This window comes from Ornithorhynchus anatinus, chromosome 10 (assembly GCF_004115215.2).
Source record: "Ornithorhynchus anatinus isolate Pmale09 chromosome 10, mOrnAna1.pri.v4, whole genome shotgun sequence".
Classification (NCBI taxonomy): Eukaryota; Metazoa; Chordata; class Mammalia; order Monotremata; family Ornithorhynchidae; genus Ornithorhynchus; species Ornithorhynchus anatinus.
Genome location: NC_041737.1, coordinates 10702606 through 10720128, shown reverse-complemented (window position 1 = coordinate 10720128; position 17523 = coordinate 10702606). Strand labels below are relative to the sequence as shown.

At 46.0% G+C, this 17523-nt stretch overlaps 1 protein-coding gene across 1 annotated transcript in view; it reads left to right on the top strand.

Moving 5' to 3' along the window:
* Window positions 1-265: 265 nt before the first annotated feature.
* SHROOM3 (shroom family member 3) overlaps window positions 266-17523 on the top strand; it is a 122963-nt gene continuing 105705 nt past the window's right edge. Inside the window, exon 1 of the mRNA XM_029073885.1 lies at window positions 266-902. Within this exon, the coding sequence (XP_028929718.1) occupies window positions 829-902 (74 nt within the window). The 5' untranslated portion in view covers window positions 266-828. The remainder of the gene's footprint in view (window positions 903-17523) is intronic.

Below are 17523 nucleotides of genomic sequence, written 5' to 3'. Positions count from 1 at the left end.
TTTATTATTATTATTATTAAATTGCTCTTCTGTTGGTGGTGGCTCATCTGAAAGGAGAAAAAGTCATTTTAAAAATCACCTTTTCCTAACGAGCTCTAAATCCAACAGCATATCGTAGGCCTTTAGATCCAGATGAAACTCGATGTGTAAACAGAAAGCGGAAGGGAATTGCCCGCCAATAACCGGCGGGTGAGATAGCAGGGCTGGCTAGAAACTCAAGGTGAACTGGGGCATGCATTCTTCCATTGACAGTGGCTGAAGCGAAACCTGGGAAAAGCCCATTTTCCTGAGGAGAGAGGAAGTACCGGCTGGCCCTTGGCGGTGGGAGACTCAGCTTTTCTCTCAGAGGGTCTTAGTCGGCAGGGAGAGTGTCGGGGGAGGGTATTTTGTGAGAGTGGAAAACCATGCTGAAGGAGCCACTTCCCGTGCCAAGCAGGCGTCCTTAAGCCAGACAGGAGAGGCTGGCAGGGTAAGGTATAACCGAAGACCTGCTGCTGGAGAACGCAAAGCCGGGCGGCCCTGCTGAATCGGAAAGGGGGGTGAGGAGGGAGAAGAGGCAGGAGCTTGACAGGCTGGTGGGGAACAGTGTTTCCTGTGGTGGTTCCCCCCCACCCCCCAACTCCCCAAAGCTCAGCACGAGCAGGGAGTGTTTTCCGGGGAGGGACACCGGGCTCTGGTGGGGAAGAGGTCGCCCCGGCCACCCGGAAGCCATCAGACTCCTTCTCCCTGTGCCGTCTGGAATATCGGGAAGAGGTCTTTTCTTCTTGAGGATGAACTCAAGTCTTTCTGTCTGGGTGAGACTCGCTCAGGCGCACTGGATCCCTTGCCATGGTCCTAAGAGAGAGGAACCCGGGAGTGGAGACAACACCAAGCACAGAGACCCCCGCCTTGCCTGTGGAGGGGTGAGTAGTCCTGGGGAGAGAGGGGGAGTGTTGGGCATGACTTTCTCTGCCTCTGCTCTGGGCTTCCCGCTTGATAAGGGGGAGTATTGTCCTTGGCGCGATTGGTCGGGAAATAGGCAGTTTTAGAGGGTTTCGGTTGTGTCTGCGAGAGGCGCAGGGGAGATATGCCGGAGAAATGGGAAGCAGCATGATCTAGTGGAAAGTGCCGGGGCTCAGGAGTTGGGACACCCGAGTTCTAATCCCACCCCCACCCCTTACCGGTTGGGCGACCTTGGGGAAGTCATTTGATGACTGTGTGCTTCCATTTCCTCATCTGTAAAATGGGAATTCAATCCCTGTTCTCCCTCCTACATAGTTTGTGAGCCCTGTAAGGGACGAGGACTGTGTCTGAGCTGATTATCTTGTATCTGCCGAAGCATTTAGTACAGTGCTTGGCCCATAGGAAATGCTTAACAAATACCACAATTATTCAATCAATCAGTAGTATTTAATGCTCACACTTTGTACAGAGCACTTGGGAAAGTACCCTGGGGAAGCACAATGGCCAAGCGGATAGAGCACCGTCCTGGGAATCAGAAAACCATTGGTTCTAATCCCGACTCGGCCACTTGTCTGCTGTGTGACCTTGGGCAACCACTTTACTTCTCTGTGTCTCAGTTCCTTCATCTGTAAAATGGGGATCAAGAGTGTGAGCCCTATGTGGGACGGAGATTGTGTCCAACCCAAGTATCTTTGTCTACCCCAGCACTTAGAACTATCCCTGACACATGGTAAGTGCTTAACATACATCATAATTATTATTATTACAGTACAATAGAGTTGGTAGACTTGATCACTGCCCACAAGGAGCTTACAATCTACAGTGGGAGAAAGACATTAAAATTAATTATAGATAAGGGAAATAGAGTATAAAAATATGTATGTAATATAGCAGGGCTGTGGGAGTATGAAAATGCTTAAGGGGTACACAGACAAGTGCATAGGTGACACAGAAGGGAGAGTGTATACGGGGAAAGAGGGCTTAGGGAAGGCCTTGTGGAGGAGCGATGATTTTAGGAAGGTTTTGAAGATGGGAAGGGTGATGGGCCACTAGATATGAAGGGAAAGGGAGTTCTAGGCCTAAGGGAGGATGTGGACAAGGGGTGAACAGTGAGATAGACAAAATCAAGGTACAGAGAGTAGACTGGCATTACAGGAGAGGCGTGTGTGGATTGGATTGTATTAGGAGATCAGTGAAGTTAAGTAGGAGGAAGAGAACTGATTGAATGCCTTAAAACCATTGGTAAGGAGTTTCTGTTTAGTGTGCAGGTGGATGAGCAACTACTGGAAGGTTTTGAGTAGGGATGTACAGACTAAACAGTTTTTCAGAAAAATTAGTCTTATCCTTATTATTGTGGATGTTTGTATGAGGGAGGAGTGATGGGGGGTGGCAGGGTCATGCAGTGTCTCTCCTTGGCAGAGGCTGAGTGAAGCACTTAGTATAGTGCTGTGCACACACTGGGTGCTCAATAAATACCATTGCTTGAAAGAGAAAAGATTTGCTATTTCCCAAGCACCCAGAAATTCTGGCTGTTTGCGTTTGAAAATGTCATCACCGGGCAGTGAAAGTTTCTCAGTCTGAGTCATGGGCAGCTGTCACTTGTAGAAGCAGAGTTGCCTAGTGGATAGCACAAAGGCCTGGAAGTCAGAAGGACCTAGGTTCCAATCTCAGCTCTGCCACTTCTCTGCTCTGTGACCGTGGGCAAGTCACTTCACTTCTCTGTGCCTCAGTTACCTCATCTGTAAAATGGGGATTAAGATGGGGAGCCCCATGTGGGACACAGACTCTGTCCTTCCTGATAAGGTTGTATCTACCCCAGTGCTTAGTACGGTGCCAGGCACATACTAAGTGCTTAGCAAATACAAGTAAAAAAAGTGGGGGTGGAGAAACTGGGTATCAATTTTGAAAACACCAAAGCCAAGATGGTCAAATATTAAAACATTTCAGCATAGGGTGAAGGTGAAGACAGTACCGGCTTTCTCTGAACTGGTTCATCTGGTTATGGGCTGAATATTTTTCTAGTCCTCCCCCCGCACCATGCCCTGTAGCACCCACACAGAAAAAGCCGTGGTAATAGAAACAGAAAAAGCATGCGGTAGCCTGTTGGCCTCTAGCAATTTCTAAAAATAGATTTTTCTGGTAAGGGTCACTACACAGGAATGGTCATCGGTGCCCTACTGTTTACCCAGTTTTACATTTGCAATGGCAGGAGTTAGACTGTTGATAGCCAGCAAAGCTGTGCTGGAATTATTGATATAAGGAGAGCTCAAGAGTCTAGTCACCCGAGCACAACTTGGCAACACTTTACAACAATGGGCACCTCAGAAACTAAGGACTCTATCAAGTCACCATTGCACTGGGTCTCTTGATCTCAAAGTTCAGGGACGATCAAAGGTCAAAACGTCAGCTATCCAAAATCAATCAATCATATTTATTGAGCACTTTCTGGGTGCGGAACACTGCGCTAAGGTCCTTCTTATGTTTCAGATGGGTTGAGATGGGTGCCGGAAGGCTGGCTAATATTTGCCTTATAGACTTGGAATTTTCCCTTCCTTTGGCTGATGGTGCTTTCCTGAGGGCACCACTGTCCCCAAAATGATGCTCGTTGTTGGGATTTCCAATGGGCTAACCGTACCTGGCCCCTTGGGTCCCTTCAAGTCTGTCTGCCCCTTTAGACTGTAAGCTCATCAGGGGCAGGGAAGGCTCCGCACGTAGTAAGAGCTCAATAAATACCACTGATCGATTGGTTTTGCTCTTGCCCAACCCACAGTGGGCTGGAACTCTTCTGGCTCCTATCTGGGGCCATCTGTGATGGCGTCAGCACATCCCAGTTGGCAAGGATTTCTGGTTGTGCCCAAAAGACTGAGGTGTCCAGTAGGTGGTCCAGGGCTTCCCAAATCGTGTGGCATCAGGACAGTTCTGGTAATTATGCTGCCGAGGACTCTTTTGGTCACGAAGCGGTTGCTGCTGGCTCAGACCGAGGGTGTTTCTGTGAGAAGTCTGAGTCACTTACACCAGTCTATAGTGAGGTCCCCATTGGCTGTCTCTGATCTCTAATCTCGTTCATTCTTTGTCATATTTATTGAGCGCTTACTGTGTGCAAAGCACTGTACTAAGCGCTTGGGAGAATCTCACTGTGGGCAGGGAATGTGTCTGTTTATTGTTATATTGTACTCTTCCAAGCGCTTAGTACAGTGCTCTATACACAGTAAGCTCGAAATAAATATAACTGACTGACAAGCTTCATTGGGAGGAGTCTGGTGGCAGTGACACCCTCTGAACCTGCGAAGTGAGAGGAGCCCCTACTCCTGCCAACGTTACTGTCCTGGGCATTATGAGGACATTTCCACCTGCCTCCTAGACGTTTTCTCAAAATCAGCCTAGAATGACAGGGCCCCGGACATAAGAATTAATGATATCTCTCCTGGACAGGCAGGGTCAGAGTACATCCCAGTTGCAAACACGGCCCTGTAGCAGATAAAGGATCTGTTTTACCATCTGCAGAATTACCTGGATTTCCACTTATCACCTGCTTGCCTCACAGGATTATGGGGAAAAATAGTAAACATCATTAAAAAAAAAGCATCAAGTGTATTTTGATTTGGGACTGACTTTGATCTTTATCGTATCAAACCTGTAGATGATGGATCACAATCATTTACACTATTTTCAAAGGAGAGTACATGGTGTACAAGCTTTCTGATTTCAGCATCTGAGGAAAAAAATGTATTAAATAGAACTGGAATATTCCTGTGCTAAATTTAAAACACCCTTCTTCAACCAAAGGAGAACTGAGGAGTAACTTGAGCTAGTGCAAAGAATCGGGGCCTGGGAATCAGAGGACTTGGATTCCAATCCCATCATTGCCATGTACCTGATGTGTGACCTTGGGCAAGTCACTTAATTTGTCTGTACCTCAGTTACCTCCTCATCTTTAAAATAAGGATTAAGAATCATGCCCACGTGGGACATGGGGTCTGTCTATCCTGATTAGCTTGTAACTATTTCAGTGCTTAGTACAGTGCTTGGCACAAAGTAAGCACTTAACAAATATCATTAAAAAAAGAACTAAAAGGGATTTTAAGGGCGAGGCGTAGTCTTCCATAAGGGCTGGTGTCTTAGAATAAAGAGCATACAAAGCATACTTGGAGGAGGGAAATAAATGGTTGACACGGCAGACAGTAACATCAAGATTTCTCATCCTTTTTTGGATCTGGACTGGCCTCGTGGCTTTGGGTAGAGTTTCTGCATTTCCCAATATGTGAAAGGGGAAGATTCAATAACCGGGTTGAGCTGGAGGATGAAACACTTTGGATTCCTAAAGTTGAATCCCGTGCCTTGGGGAGAGCTGGAGGGATTGAGTCAAAGACGGAAGGTGACATCTTTGTGCCAGTTGTATCCCAAGATTTCTGGTGCCTTTGGGAGGCAGGAGAAAGGCAGGAGAATGCTCAAGGAATGCTGCCTAGCACAGGTGAGCTTTGACTTGTAGCAGATTGCCTTCCACTCACTAGCCACTGCCCCAGCTAGGAGTGAAATGGGCAGGCCTCCGTTTGACCCTCCCTCACGTAGCTGAGACTGGTAGAGTGCTGGAAACTCTCCAGGTGAGATCCTGAGAGAGGCTTGGGAGAGTCCAGTACAACGATAATCAGACACATTCCCTGCCTACAGGGTTCTAGAGAAGTTACCCCATTCATCATTCCACAGATCTGCAGTAGCAGCAGCGCAGCAGTGAGGTCTCGTATCAAGTCTCCTGGCACTCATCAATTTATCACATCAAATTCAAATTCTCTCAGATTATAAAGTTGAGCCTCCCTGGCACCTCTTCTGCACTCTCAGGGTTTGTGAAGAGCCTTTCCCCTCCCCTCACTCACCCCTTGCCTCGGAGCCATGGGGAAACCAGTGACTGTAATTTCTACTCCTGCCTTTCGCTATTCTCCACCCCAGTCCTGGAGGCACCAAATGGGACTCTATCCAGCAAGTGACGTTCTCCTAGCCCCAGGAAGTTCATTTTGGTCGATAGAAACAAGGAAGTTCTTTGATACATCCAAAGCACCCTATCATATGGGGGCTTGGTGTGGGTGTGTTGTCATTCTGCTATAATAAAATAAGGGGCTTGGCATGAGGCAGAGTAACAAAGATCAGAGTTGAAAGTCAGCCCTCAAATTGCCCTAACCCTTACAGGAAACTGTCTATTCTGCCTTCTGAGCAAACTAGGTTTTCTCTTAGAATAAGGGCGCCTTGCTTCAGCCCTGCAGATAGATTTAAAATTTCAATCAGCCTTTCCCGGGCTTTCCATTCTTGGTCCTGAAGCCTCAGGAGCCAGAGCCCTCCATCATCCTGGTTTTCCATCACCATCCATGCCATAGTCACGGTGTACCTGATGACAGGGAGACCCAGTAAGAGGTAGATCTGTGCTATGGGTCTTGTTTTCCTTTTCTGAAATGTTATTCACTTACATCCAGCAAATTTAGTAGATTCCAGCCCATCTATCTTTCAACTCCAGCCTGGGAACCTGCTAGAGTGGGTGAGGTGAGGGGAAAGGCTCTTTATGAACCCTGGGGGTGCAGAAGAGGCGCCAGGGAGGCTCAACTTTATATCTGGGAGAATTTGAATTTGATGTGATTAACTGATGAGTGCCGGGAGACCTGATCTGGCTCCACTTCCTAAGGGGGTGAATTGGCAGAATCTCAGGGGTTACGTCTCTTAAAATGGCAGCTTGATTGTCCAAGGAGCTAACGAGTAAGCCTGATGCTCGTGACTCCCTTGTCTAGTGCTCCCTACTGCCTTTGCCAGAAGACTGATGGCTTGCTTTGGTTTCCCCACTTTGCTGCGATTCACGCAGCCTCCCATCTTCTGATACTAAGTCAACCGAACAATAATATTTATCGAGCGCCTGCTTTAGGAAGCACAGTGCTCTGAGCACTTGGGATGCAGAAAATAATAATTGTGGTATTTGTTAAGCACTTACTATGTGCCAAGCACTGTACTAATTGCTGGGGTGGATACAAGCAAATCGGGTTGGACACGGTTCCTGCCCCACGTGGGACTCACGGTCTCAATCCCCATTTTACAGATGAAGTAACTGAGACCCAAAGAAGTGAAGTGACTTGCCCAAATTCACACAGCAGACAAGTGGCAGAGCTGGGATTAGAACCCATGACCTTCTGACTCTCAGGTCCTTGCTCTATCCACCATGCCATGCTGCTTCTCTAGATGCGAGGTGAGCAGAGCTAAAGACAATGAATGATAATCTTTTCCCTGCCAGCGTAAATCAAGAAGCAGTGCGGAGGTTTGGAGTGCTAAATGAGCATCTAGCTAATTGCTAGCCAGTGTCTCCTTTTGGGGATGAATATCCCCACATGCAGGTTTTTTCTGCGGCTTTAGGATGAGAGCTCTGTGGTGGTGTCTTCCTGTGAAACGTTGGGGGACACTCCCCCTTCTTCAAGATCATTTTTGAGGTACACCGAGTCAAACACAGGAATGGCAAAAGTGCCCATCAGCATCAGCGTCCACTTCTGCGCCGATACCAAACTGACCCAGGAACTTAGTTCCCTTGAGAGGTTGCTTTGAGTGTGTGTATTATGGGATATTCTTTAGGATTACTGGGCCGGCCTGAGCATCTCTTAATTACTATTAAAATCACATCTCTCCAAGGGGCCAACCCCAACTAAACCCTCATTTCCTCTATTTCCTCTCTCCCTTCTATGTCATCCTTGCACTTGGATTTGTGTCCTTTTATTCACTCCACCCTCAGCCCCACAACACTATTGTACAGATCTATAATTTATTTTAATGTCTGTCCCCCCGGAAACTGTGAGCGCTTTGAGGTCAGGGACCGTGTCTACCAAATTTGTTATATTGTACTGTCCCAAGTACTTGGTACTGTGCTCTGCACAGAGAGTCAATCGTATTTACTGAATGCTTACTGTGTGCGGAGCACTGTACTAAGCACTTGGGAAAGTACCACACAACAGTATAACAGACACATTCCCTGCCCACAATGAATTTACAGTCTAGAGGGCACAGAGTAAGTGCTCAATAAATACGATTGACTGATAGATTCTATCTCTCTTTCTGTTTCTTTCACTCCATATGATGAAGGGACGTTCATTCAGGGCTGTCCAGGACTGGATAATTACTAGGCGCTAACTTTAAATCCCAAATTTTCTGGTGGTCTCTGTTTTTCATTTCTTCAGGGAATTGAAGAAGTGTGTGACCTGGAGCAAGCCTCTTAACTTCTCTGGGCCTCAGTTACCTCAACTTCAAAATAGGAACTCAAAACCTGTTCTCACTCCTACTTGATTGTGAGTTTCATGTGGGACAGGTACTATATCCTGCCGATTAACCTGTATTTACTCCAGCACTCAGAACTGTGCTTGATACATAGTAAGCCCTGAACAAATACCATTAAAGTAAAAAAAAAAAAAAACTGAAAGGAGAATGACAAGGGGAGATCAGAAAGCTAAGGTCAATAACCAATAATGAGCTGAAAATATGACTAATGAGTGCTTTAAGTTAGAAGTTATCTGAAGTCATGGACCTCTCTGATGCTTTTATAGGAAAGTAATCATCCAATTAAAGCACATTCTGCTTTTAATTGATAATTGTATCCTGCATTAGGCTGTGGGACAGGCTTGCTAAAAACCCTGGATTATTCAGGGTCTTTTTTTTATGGTATTCGTTAAGCACTTACTTATGTGCCTGGCACTGTACTAAACGCTGGGGAATATACAAGCTAAACAGGTTGGACCCAATCTATGTACTATATACTGTCCCCAGTGCTTGGTACTGTGCTCTGCACAGACAGTAAATCGTATTTACTGAATGCTTACTGTGTGCAGAGCACTGTACTAAGCACTTGGGAAAGTACTACACAACAGTCTTAATCTCCATTTTACAGATGAAGTAACTGAGGCATAGTGAAGTGACTTCCCTAGTGGAAAGAGCCTGGGCTTCGGAGTCAGAGGTCATGGGTTCGACTCCCGGCTCTGCCACTTGTCAGCCGTGTGACTGTGGGCAAGTCATTTCACTTGTCTGTGCCTCAGTTACCTCATCTGTAAAATGAGGATTAAGACTGTGAGCCCCACCTGGGACAACCTGATTCCGCTCTGTCTATCCCAGCGCTTAGAACAGTGCTCTACACGTAGTAAGCGCTTAACAAATACCAACATTATTATTCACAGCAGACAGGTGACGGAGCCAAGATTAGAGCCCAGGTACTTCTGACTCCCAGAACCGGGCTCTATTCACTAGACCATACTGCTTCTCTATTTCCCACCCGGCATCCAAGGGGCTGGTAATGTGCAATTGCAATGCTTAGTCCTACTGTACTGTCTCCTAAAACGTTCCCAAGTCCTTTTCAGATAATACCTCATCAGCTTCTTCCAGCATCACTTTAAGGCAGTGTGGGCCTCATGGTCCTAGTTTCTATTTCAGCGTCCACCTCCGACATCTAGGCCAAGGTGCTTCAGACTCTAAAAGCTGGACTGACACCAACTAATTGGCACTACATTGCAGACTCTCAAAAAGAGTTTGGTTGACTAATCTGGAAATTTCAGGCGAAAGAGTTTTTTGGGGTCTAAAACTGCCAGGGCATTTTCAGGCCTAAACTGTCTAAGTAGAAAAAGTGGGGGCTTAGCAGTCAGAGGACCTGAGTTCTAATCCTGAGTTCTGTATGACTTTGGGAAAGTCACTGAATTTCTCTGTGCCTCAGAGATATAAATTCATAAACTTCCATAACGACCCAGCAAAAAGAGGCCAGTGATGGGGAAGGAGAGCTTACTTACTGAAGTGATTAATACACACAGTGAGCGCTCAATAAATACGATTGAATGAATGAAAGATGACCGCCTTAGAGGGCTTTCTCAGTGTGCTGTGGGCAACTAGATATAGGCAATATAAAAATAACCACCCAGTGAACAATTTCAAAGTCAAGGACAAAGGAGAAGAATTGATTTTTAAAAACGGAATGGGGAAACAATGTTTACTTCTGTTACTTTGCACAAAGGATTGGAGTCGGGAGTTTTTTTTCCCCCGAACCAGTCAACCAGTAAGAACAGTAGCAACATCAGGAGAGATCTATTATCCTATAAACGAAGGATTCCCTGGCTTCGTCTACAGGTTGTCCACTGATGCATCACTCCCAATTTGTTATAACATAATATGATCTCTTCTGCCCTCCCACAGTTGGTGTGGAGCCAGAGGAGAGATGATCTGAAAACTCACTAGAAATCAAGCTCTGTCCTCTGGACTGTAATCTGTTAAAGGAGAAGTCTCTATTACAATATAGTGCTATGACACAATGTAACCAGACTACGGGTTGTGGGTTTTAATCCTGGCTCCGCTACTTGTCAGCTGTGTGACTTTGGGCAAGTCACTTCACTTCTCTGTGCCTGTTACCCCATCTGCAAATGGGGATGAGGACTGTGAGCCCCACGTGGGACAACCTGATAACCTTATATCTATCCCAGCGCTTAGAACATTGCTCGGCACATAGTAAGCGCTTAACAAATGCCATCATTATTGTTATTAAATGTGGTTGCACTGTATAAGGTTGTATCATGGAGTTCTTTTCCCATTCACTTACACGTTATAAACAATACTTGTGGCATATGGTAAGTGCTTATTATGTGCCAAGCACTGTACTTAGTACTGGAGTAGATAGGAGATAATCAGGTTGGATCCAGTCCCTGTCCCACAAGAGGCTTACAGTCTAAGTAGAAGGGAGAAGAGGTGCTTAAAACCCCTTTCAAAGAGAAGGAAATAAGCACAGGGAAATTAAGTGACTTGTCCAAAGTCACACAGTAGATTGTCAGCTCGTTGTGGGCAGGGAATATATCTTTTGATTGTCGTATTGTACTCTCCCAAGCAATTGATACTATGCTCCGCACACGGTAAGGACCCAATAAATATGATTGAATGAATGTGCAGAGTCAGAATTAGAACCCAGGTCTTCTGCCTCCCAGGCCTGTTCTGTTTCCACTAGGCCAATCAATCAACTTTTTGGGCACTTGGTATGAACCCCACCTTCAGCCTCACAGCACTTATGTACATATCTGTAATTTATTTATATTAATGTCTGTCTCCCTCAACCAGACTGTGAGGGAGTCAGAGGTCATGGGTTCTAATTCCAACTCCGCCACTTGTCTCCTGTGTGATTTTGGGCAAGTCACTTAACTTCTCTGTACCTCAGTTACCTCATCTATAAAATGGGGATTAAAAGTGTGAGCCCCACATGGACAACCTGATTACCCTGTGTCTACACCAGCGCTTAGAATAGTGCTTGTTACATAGTAAGCGCTTAACAAATACCGTAATTATTAATATTATTATTCATATTTATTGAGCACTTATTGTGTGCAAAGCACTCTACTAAGCACTTGGGAAAGTACCGTACAACATTCATTCATTCAATCTTATTTATTGAAATTACTGAGCACTGACTGTATGCAAAGTGCTTGGGAGAGTACAGTACAACAACAACATATTCCCTGCCCACAGCAAGATCACACTGTGAGCAGGGACTGTGTCTACCAAATGTTATGTTGAACTCTCCCAAGTGCTTAGTACAGTGTTCTGTACACAGTAAACGCTCATTAAATATGATTGATTTTTCTAACGGAACCAGTCTCTCGTTCAGTGCGTTCTCAGGGCAGTGAGGAATCCTGGGACAGCTGGAAATGAGACCGAAGTTGTATGGAGCTGGGCCACGTAGACAGCTGCTAGGCCGAAGTGAATAGGAAGCGTTTCAGTGACGTGGCCTCTTCAGACGGATGAATGTGGCGCTGCTAGTAAGAAGATATGGCTGAGGATGGTTGGGTGTGTTCATCAAGTGCCAAGCTTGACCGTCTGTCACTCCGCACTCGGGCACTGGAATCCTAGCTGTCGCCAGCAGGAGGGTGTGAAATCTGACACGTCCAAAATGGACGGCATTGGGCCACCTCACTGGGGGAAGCTGTTGAACTCTTGGCTTTCCAGGAGTGCTCATGGGAGGAGATGCAGCTCTCATTCCAAAAAAAAACCAAACTTCACCATCCTTTTGAGGTAAAACCACCATAATCAAATGCCAAAAGCCAATGGTCTCAAAACCAGCTTGCCTGAGTGATCTGATAATAATAATAATCGTGGTATTCGTTGAGCACTTACTACGTGCCAAGCGCAGTTTTAAATGCTGGGATAGATACAAGGTGATCAGGTTAGACAATCCCTGTCCCACATGGGGCTCCCACTCTTCCAGAGCTTAGAGGTCATAGTAAGCGCTTAACAAATACCATCAGTATTATTAATCCCCATTTTATAGATGAGGTAACTGAAGCCCAGAGAAGTTAAGTGACTTGCCCAAGATCATACAGTTAGCCACGTGTCAGAGCCAGGATTAGAACCCAGGTCCTTCTGACTCTTAGACCCGGGCTCTATCCATTGAGCCACGCTGCTTCTCATGTCTAATGACTGGTGACATCAGTCCTCTCCGGAACGGTGTCCGTGGCAGCAGGAGGGACGGTCCTTGGGTTGGTGCTGTCTCGGGAGGGAGAGGTGGCAGTTTTAGCCTGTTGTACTGCCCGCTGCTGACCATCCCTACTGCCACTTTTCTCACCCACTCCGGTGCCCTCCCTGGGCCAGGGTCTTGAGGCCAAGAGCTCCACCCAGAGTGTTCCAGAAGTGGCGGAATAATGCAGCAGTTCCTCTGATCCCACCCAGCTCCAATCATCCACATCCACCGGAGAAACAGCGTGGCACAGTGGATAGAGCCCGGGCCTGGGAGTCAGAAGGTTGAGGGTTGTTATCCCGGCTCCACCACTTTTCTGCTTTGTGACCGTGGGCAAGTGACTTCACTTCTCTGTGCCTCAGTTACCTCATTTATAAAATGGTGATTGAGACTGTGAGCTCCATGTGGGACAAGGGACCGTGTCCAACCCAATTTACTTGTATCCATCTCAGAACTTAGTACGGTGCCTGGTGCACAGTAAGTGCTTACTCCAAAAAAAAAAATCCACCTGTGGATTCTCTCTTCCCCCAAAGGAAGCCCATCTGTCTCTCCTAGCTTTTCCTGGATTCCCACATTGTGGAAATATAAATAGCCCCCAAATTCTGATGGGACATTCCATAGGGGCAGCATTTCTAGCTGATGTTAAAATGGTCCCGAAATAAAACCAGTTCTCCCATTTGGGCTCGGGAGTGGCTGTTCTTACTAATGGAATTCCTTGAGCTCATGGGGGATTCGATTAGAATTCAACCCTGACAGAATTATTCTCATTGCTATTTTAACATAGTTTTCACCCCAAGCTGTTTTGACATTCTGGGGGCTTTCTCTGGTAATTTTTCCTTCCCCCTCCCAAATAAAAAATGTACGTGGTTATGGGTATATGTGTATGCATGGGTATTTGCATACGTGTATCTGTATAATAATAATGTTGGTATTTGTTAAGCGCTTACTATGTGCAGAGCACTGCTCTAAGAGCTGGGGTAGATACAGGGTAATCAGGTTGTCCCACGTGAAGCTCACAATCTTAATCCCCATTTTCCAGATGAGGTAACTGAGCCACAGAGAAGTGAAGTGACTTGCCCACAGCCACACAGCTGACAAGTGGCAGAGCCGGGATTCGAACCCATGACCTCTGACTGCCAAGCCCGGGCTCTTTCCACTGAGCCACGCTGCTTCTCAAGACATATGTGACATGCTTCTCAAGACATATATAGACATATGTGGGCACATGTATTTGCGTATATATATATGTATTTGCATGCATGTATTCAAGTGCTTTATTGAGCACTTACTGTGTGCAAAGCACTGTACTTAGCACTTGGGAGAGTACCATACAACAATAAAGAGACATATTCCCTGCCCACAACTGTATGTATATGGGCATATGTGTGTGTACACAGTGTTCGTGTACATAGACACTTCCAAGCTTTGCTATTGGTCTGGTGGATAGAGCACAATTCTGGGAATCAGGACACCTGGGTCCTTGTTCCGCTTTGAAAGTATGGACGCCTCCTGAGCCTCTGTTATCAGTGGGGATGGTCTTTGACCAGAGAGCATACAAAATTGCACCAAGGGTCAGCAGGAATCCCGAGAAGTAGCCGGCTTATATCAGTGGCGAAGACCACGCTGACTACCTATACAACCACCTGCTGAATTATGGTACTATGACACAGCATCAGAAACTTTTTATCAGTCAATCAATACTAAGAGAAGTAGTGTGGCTTAGTGGAAAGAGCCCGGGCTTGGGAGTCAGAGGTCGTGGGTTCTAATCGTCACTCTGCCACCTGTCAGCTGTGTGACTTTGGGCAAGTCACTTAACTTCTCTGTGCCTCAGTTACCTTATCTGTAAAATGAGGATTAAGACTGTGAGCCCCACCTGGGACAACCTGATAACCTTGTATTTCCCCAGTGTTTAGGACAGTGCTTGGCACATAGTAAGCACTTAACAAACACCTTTATTATCATCATTATTATTATTAAGCACTTAATAATGTTGGTATTTGTTAAGCGCTTACTATGTGCAGAGCACTGTTCTAAGCACTGGGGTAGATACAGGGGAATGAGGTTGTCCCATGTGAGGCTCACAGTCTTCATCCCCATTTTACAGATGAGGGAACTGAGGCACAGGAAATGATGATGATGTTGGTATTTGTTAAGCACTTACTATGTGCAGAGCACTGTTCTAAGCGCTGGGGTAGACACAAGGGAATCAGGTTGTCCCACGTGGGGCTCACAGTCTTAATCCCCATTTTACAGATGAGGTAACTGAGCCACAGAGAAGTGAAGTGACTTGCCCACAGTCACCCAGCTGACAAGTGGCAGAGCCGGGATTCGAACCCATGACCTCTGACTCCCAAGCCCAGGCTCTTTCCACTGAGCCACGCTGCTTCTCTACTTGTCATCGGCCCTTTCATCAGTGGTATTTGAGTGCTTACTATGTGCAGAGCATGGTATTAAGCCTTTGGGAGAGTACAATAGAACTATTAGCCATGATCCCTATACTCAAGGAACATACAATTTAGTGGGAATATAGGCAGCATGGACCTAGCGATAGAGCATGGCCTTGAGAGTCAGAGGACCTGGGTTCTAATCCCCACTCTGCCACTTACCTCCTGCGTGACCTTGGAGAAGTCACTTCACTTCTCTGTGCCTCAGTTCCTTCCTCTGCAAAGTGGGGATTCAACACCTGTTCTCACTCCTACTTATTCTGTGAGCTCCATGTGGGACGTAATTGTCTTGTATCTACCCCAGCACATAGTTCAGTGTTTGGCCTCTAGTAAGCACTTAACAAATACCACAATTATTCTTATTATTGAATTACATTTAGGGGGAAGTAATTGAGTTTAAAGATATGTGCATAAGTGGTGTGTGGGGATGGAGTGGGATGAGTGGCCGAGGGCTTAGAGGGTGTGGCCAGATGTGGTGATGGCTACTGCAAGCAAGGGCCACCGACCCAGATGGTGCCCTCTAATTCGCAGTAGGAACATATCTGTAATTTATTTATATTAAAGTCTGTCCCCCCATCTACACTGTAAGCTCTTTGTGGGCAAGGAAGAGGTCTGTTTATTGTTTTATTGTACTCTCCCTGGCACTGAGTACAATGTTCTGTACACAGTAAGCACTCTCTAAATGCAATTAGCTGACTGATTGAAAAGGACTGGCAGGTATGAGAGAAGGTGAGCAGTGCTATGCAAACCCCTATCGCTATAATCATCTGCTTTGTGTGGGTTCTAAGTTAATCATTTACTGAGTACATACTGAGCACAGAACACTGTACTAAGCACTAGGGAGAGTACACTATAAGAGTTGGTAGACACGCTCCCTGCTCATAATAATAATGTTGGTGTTTAAGCGCTTACTATGTGCAGAGCACTGTTCTAAGCGCTGAGGTAGATACAGGGTGATCAGGTTGTCCCACGTGGGGCTCACAGCTTTTTAATCCCCATTTTACAGATGAGGTAACTGAGGCACAGAAGAGTTAAGTGACTTGCCCACAGTCACACATCTCGGGATGACTTGGTCTAGAGAGGGAGGCAGACAATATAAAACAAAAAAGTTATGGATATAGACTGAAGTGCTTTGGGGCTGAGGGAGGGGTGAATAAAGGATACAAATCCAAGCGCAAACCTGATGCAGAAGAGAATGGGAGGAGAGGAAATGAGGGCTTAATCAGGGAAGGCCTCTTGAAGGAGAAGTGATTGTAATAAGGCTTTGAAGATGGAAAGAGTGATCCTCTGACAGGTATGAAAGCGGGAGGGAGTTCTAGGCCAGAGGCAGGAAGTGAGTGGGAAGTCGGCAACGGGGAAGACAAGACTGAGGTACAGTGAGTGGGTTGACATTAGAGGAGCGAAATGAGTGGATTGGGTTATAGTAGGAAAGCGGTGAGGTAAAGTAGAGTGGGCTTGAGTGCTTCAGTCTTGAAGCCTCTGAATGGAGGTTCATCTGTTACACCTTTCAGTCAATCAGTGGTATGTTTTGAGCACTTACTACGTGCAGAGCACGTAGCATACAACAGAATTAGTTGACACATTTCCTGCCCATAATGGGCCTCAGAAGACTCCATCACATTAATATAATTTACCTTTGCCATCTGGCAAAAGGGATCACAGATGATCTGTGGCAGCTCTGATCTACTGAAAATACATACAGACACTAGAAGCTTCCATACCATCTCTGCTCCATTTTCTTCACCTGTTTTGTCTCCAGGCAGCTGTTGCTGCATTAATCCCCACAGCCAGGGGCAATACTTCTCTATCCAGCTGTGGGAGATTGCAAGTCACTTCACCTCTTTAGAAGGGAGACAAAATACCTTTTTTTCCCCTCCCTCTTAGACTTTGAAACTTGAGTGGGGTAGGAGCTATACAGATGTGATTGAGTATTTCTACCCCAGCTCTTAGCACAGTGATTGGAACAGAGTAAGTACATAATAATTCCATCATTAATCAAGTAATGATTTTGGGTATTCATTATTAATCAGTCAATGGTGTTTACTGAGCACTTACTGTACTAAGTGCTTGGGAGAGTACATACAGTGCTAAGCTTTGCAAGGTGAATTTTAGTTGGTGTTTGCATTGAGTTTCTGGTTTGATGTATTTTTCAACTTTTCCATCCCTGAGTTACCCAATTGAGTACTGGCAGATGAAAAACAATTTCCTCCCGGTTAAGTCTGAGGTACTCCATACCCCACAGAGATGCCTGAATATCACTTTCTCACGTTTATTTAAAAAGAAAGCTACAATCCTAAATTGTGGCAAGAATTGTCTCCCAAAGGAGTAGGATTGGAATTTAATTGGAAGGAAATCCAGGGAGCTCAGGGCTGGGACGTCGTGTCATTTCTCTCTTTCCATGTCCCTTTGCTTACTTTCCTCTTAACTGCTGCACTGTGAGAGTCCGAGGTGTTGCAGAGCAAATGGCTGTGCTGGGGATTCAGTAAGGAATGGCTAGCACCATGCCAAGAGCCCCTCTGCCCATAGATGGACCCTGGAAGGATTTGAGCTGCACAGTTCCCTGGAGATGCCTCTTCTGAGCTTTCCCTCCAATTGCCTCTCCTTAGCTCCCGGTTTCTGGGGCTGTCAGTCAATCCCTCTGGCGATTGGCTG